This window comes from Penaeus chinensis, chromosome 33, assembly GCF_019202785.1.
Source record: "Penaeus chinensis breed Huanghai No. 1 chromosome 33, ASM1920278v2, whole genome shotgun sequence".
Taxonomy (NCBI): Eukaryota; Metazoa; Arthropoda; class Malacostraca; order Decapoda; family Penaeidae; genus Penaeus; species Penaeus chinensis.
This window is the reverse complement of record NC_061851.1, coordinates 8,504,098-8,509,087: the sequence shown is the minus strand read 5'-3', so window position 1 is coordinate 8,509,087 and position 4,990 is coordinate 8,504,098. Positions and strand designations below refer to the sequence as shown.

Here is a 4,990-nt window from a genome sequence, read left to right as displayed (position 1 = left end):
CAGATATAGGCACTAAGATGGAAAGATAGATATTTAATTACATTATAAATCAGTACACTAATTATGATTATGTATTTTCTTACTGCAGGACCATGCCAACTCTCGTCACTAGTTGTCAATTTGAGAATCTTGATGGAGCCTATGTTTTGCCTCCCATAAGATATCCTGATGGTATGATTCTCAATTTCATCACTTACCATTGATAATAACCATGTTATATATTTCTCTATCTCTCTTAATCAATCATTAGATTGCTGTAGCTGGACAAAAGAATATGAAAACAAAACTGATGAATAGATGAGACAGATTAAGAATAATGAACATTCACTTGATTTTGGTTAGAACTAATTCCATTTCATTCGTCTTTGCATTGAAGGTCATTGGTATCTGAAGTTGGGTCATGGAAGGATGTACGAAGAACATAAAACAACGCAGGCGGAAGTAAGGGATTGGTACATAAGACAAACAGGCATTCCAGAGTGTGTAGAAAAACTGGCAAGATTTATGTGTCACATGTTACCAGGTAAGTGACTTTGAGGCACCATCTTCCATTAATTTATTATATCATGATTTTTTTATATGCTTTTTAGTGGTTTGATACAGCATTTGTTGGTTGTAAAGTATTAACAAATAGGCTTGATGGGTTATGATTTTTATTTTTTCTAGACTCTGGATTACATATTTTGTTCAATTCCAATGCTTCTTACTGCATTACAGTTACCAGAAAATCTCATCTTAGGTTATTAGAAGGCATCCTTTTTTTTGTGTGTGGACATTTTATGATTGTGTCTGCCTTGGTTTCTGATGATATTACAGATATTACAACACATACAGGAAGTTAACTATAAATTTGCTGCAACTTTATTTTCTTTTGTATTGATTACCCATATGATTTTTTTTTTCATATTGTATAATAAGAATTTTCACAAATAAGAATGGGTACAGTTGTGATGTCCTATTTATCCACAGAAAAGTAATTAAGATTATTCATATAGTAAGGTTATGCTTCTATCTAATACACATAGAATATTCAGATTTCTTTTTTTCTTCTTCCTCTTAAGACATTTTCATTATCTCTTTGACGACAATAGCTATGTTGTGTGTGTATGTGTAATTAATTATTTATTCACTTATACATTCATCTAATTATACATTTATTTATATATGAATATGAAATGCTAATACACAGATGGAACAATTTCAGAAACTTCCTGTTTGCTAGACAAGATTACAGGAAAAGATATTTCCAAAATGTGACCCTTGCATGCATGCGTGTGTGGGTGCGTGCATGGGTGTGTTCATGTGTGTGTTTATGTGTAGGTGTGGGTGTGGGTGTGTATTTATAAATTAATTTACTTATTTATTCATTCATTTAATTATTCATTTATTTATTTATTTGCATGTGAATATTTATATAGTGTTAAATGTTAAAATTTCTGAAATTTCCTGTCTGCTGGATATTTCCGATTTGCTCTTACTAAATAGGACAGTAGTTAACAAAAGATTTTCCTATCTCCTCCTCATACTGACATTCACCTTCAGGTCTCAAAGTCAAGGAAGTTGTAGGAGATGGCTGCCTTACATCACACACACCGGAAGAAGAACCATACATTGACATCATTGCTGAAAATTTTGGTGTTTGCTTGGGGGGCAACGGTTATGGAGCTGGTTCCAGTGATGAGATAGGGAGACTAGCAGCTCGTCTCCTGATGCTGGGAGAATGGGATTCGGATATACCCCGGGAACGCGTTAAGATTGTTTGGAAGGCTCAAGCTTAAGGATTTAGGGACATTTGCATTTGTTATGTTGAGCACTAGTTCTTTTCTTTTTTGCTCCATGAATCTGCAGTGGTAGTTTCTCCAATATTTGTGTATGCCATCATTATTTATACACTAACTTATGACAATTTCTTTATGGATTAGCATTTTGGGAGTTATTACAAACTAACATTTAATGTCCCTTGCTGTTCCTTCTACTTTTGCCTCCTTGTCTTCTTTTATTTCACATTTATATTTTCTTTTTCTACATTAATTCTTATATTTAATATGACTACAAGTAATTTGCAAGGTATAGTGAATGCTCTGATAAGATTCCTACACATGATTGTGTTCAAAAATCACTTTAAAATACCTATAAAATACATTAAAAATGAAATGATGTAAAGATTTTTGTAATAATTATTACTATAAGGATAAAACTAATGGTAATAACAAGTAAAGTAATGATTTCTGGCTGCAACAACAAAAGCAGTCAATGTGTTAACGTACAAATAAAACTGCAAGTGATATTAATAATGATTATTTTGTTTAAATATTTGCAGAATATACAAGAAAGATTTATAGTAATAGGAAAAAAAGATAAGTCTAATATTATTAGTTACCATTGCATATATTTAGTTAGGGATGATAATTTTTATTATATCTATAATTACTTTTGTGCATCGTTATATATTCCTTTATGTGTACTTGTTTTTAAACTTTGTTAGTTGTGCACTTGTTTTTATGATGGCCATTTTAAGAACACTTTATATTCTGTTTTTTAAGCCTTCCCTGATTATGTTAACAGGCATGAGGATCCACTAGTCCAGTCTATCAGATCAATTTAAAGAGCCCCACCCCACCCCCCCTGCAGAGATTTTCTGTCTCCCCTATATATGGAAAGCTAAGTTTTTCCATATATTTTGTGTTGCTAGTGTCCCATGCACTGAAAGATCTGTTAACAGTCATTTTCCTGTGTCACAAAACTGATATTTTTATATGAAATGAATTAATAAATTGTGAATTAATGATATGATTATAACAATCTGTTCCATCAATCCAGTTAGTCTTATCAACTAATAAATAAAACCAGAACATTTAGGAAATCAAATGAATGAACCTGGGACCAATGATTAACATAAATAATATATATATATATATATATATATATATATATAGAGAGAGAGAGAGAGAGAGAGAGAGAGAGAGAGAGAGAGAGAGAGAGAGAGAGAGAGAGAGAGAGAGAGAGAGAGAGAGAGAGAGAGAGAGAGAGAAAATATTTTGACAGCAACTGTGAAAAGGGAAAATAATAGATATTACAAAAGTGTACATTAGTTAAGAAGTTTAAGCAATACTATTAACACAATTTTATACATGTAACAACAAAAGACAGCATCATGGCAGCATTATTTTTCTAATCCTGTCAAAAGAGCCAAGGAATTCTCATCTCATCTCTCTCCTGAGTTATTGTAAAGTAACAGATGGGAGGATGGACCTTAACTGTATTGAACAGAAAGTGTAATCTCTTCACACAAACCAAAGACATGAGCAAGCCACTCAACTAATCCTCGTTGTAAGGCCTAACAAGACCCACATTTAACAACTACTCATGTGAAGAAACAGGGGAGCAGGTTGGGGGTGCTGAGTGAAACAGTGCTACACAGTGTATATATTTATTCAAGACCAAGAAATACAAATAGGAAAAATAAGTACTTGTACAGTATAACCTAGTTAAAATATATAATATTCATCTTGTACAAATTCATAAAATCTTGTATTCTAATCAACAGAATATAGATATTCTTTATTTAAGATATAATAACAAAGGAATTGAGGGTAAACTCGGAAAGTGTATCATTCTAAACTTCCATGGATAATTATGCTCAACATACTCCCCACCAAAGGAGTACTTACTCCTATCATAGACTTTGTATACTTAAATAAGGTAATTTAATCCTGGAGATAATAATACAAATTACAGCTTCCTATACAAAGTTTGCATGCATAAATTAAAAATGAAAAAACATTTATTGCCTTTATATCAAAGAGCCTAAAGCCTAACATCAACCAATTTTAGCCAAGGTAAGGTAACCCTTTTAACTGGTGTCACCCTTGATCTTGCTACTACAAAGAACACCTGGAATGATACATCCACAAAGCAAACTCTCAAATACACACACGCCCCATACCATTTCTCTGTAGCATCACCAAAGGCAAGACAAGACAACTGTTTCCAGGAAATTTCTGGAAAACAGTAACAATTAGTCTCCTCATATTTCTGAGCTGCAGTATGCTTGCCCGAATTCTGGAACTTATTTTGTAACTCAAGTATGTAATTCATCCCATTCAACCCCAAGTCTCCATACGTCTAGGAAAAGGGATTTTAACATACATGACAAAGGAACTAATCATGCCAAGTGGGTTAAAAACCTTAGCTATGAGACTAAGAAATATTTTTTTTTTGTTAACACCAAATGTGTCTTCAAACCTGAATCAACATCAAAAACAAACTTATTTGAATGCCATTTAGAAAGAAAGACTGTGCTTCTTTAAATTTATCACAAGCTTCTTCAGCACTGTCTGCTCATGACAACCATTTACACAGGTTTTCCTCTAATTCCTCTACAACTTCGGTTTTAGGTAAGGACTGCAAGTGACATTTAACAAACTTAATCATTCTGAACACAAATCTGTAAGAATACCCCCGTAATATCAGCAACATTCCACGTTCTGAAATTAATCAATATTTTCACAAGATCAGGATTAAGTGAAAGTCCAGGCTCAAAACAATCATTTAAAGATATCCCATTGTAACTAGATACAGTAGCATCAAAAACTGGCTTAACTTAAGTCAAAGATCTACTTTCTTTGACAGCTGGATGCTGAGGCATATAATAAGCAGGCTCAGAATTTACAATTCATTTGAATTATTCCCTCTGGTTTATAACCAGTAAACTCATTAGAATATTGTTCATAAAGCCGAGTTCCTTATCTAACTTACACCCTAACCCTTCTAACCTTTTCCCTACTTCTATTCCAGTCAACTGACTCCCAAAGCAAGGCCACCTTATAAAGTCCATCAATATGCTTAACATCTTCACAAAATTGCTCCTTTGAACAGATTCCTATAAAATCAGAAACCTAAAATTCATGCAAATCAGGATCTGTTACATTTCCTGTGCATAACATTTGGGGGAGACTCAATTTTCCTGTTAGAAGAAACCATCTTTGGG

General features: G+C 33.0%; 1 protein-coding gene across 3 annotated transcripts in view; it reads left to right on the top strand.

The window, feature by feature from the left end:
- The window catches only part of LOC125043370 (monomeric sarcosine oxidase-like), a 14,700-nt gene extending 11,914 nt beyond the window's left edge, over positions 1 to 2,786 (top strand). For all 3 annotated transcript variants that reach the window (XM_047639463.1, XM_047639462.1, XM_047639464.1), the window contains exons 7-9: positions 89 to 171; positions 377 to 523; positions 1,543 to 2,786. In XM_047639463.1, the coding sequence (XP_047495419.1) occupies positions 89 to 171; positions 377 to 523; positions 1,543 to 1,778 (466 nt within the window). In that variant the 3' untranslated portion in view covers positions 1,779 to 2,786. The remainder of the gene's footprint in view (positions 1 to 88; positions 172 to 376; positions 524 to 1,542) is intronic.
- The last annotated feature ends 2,204 nt before the right edge of the window (positions 2,787 to 4,990 follow it).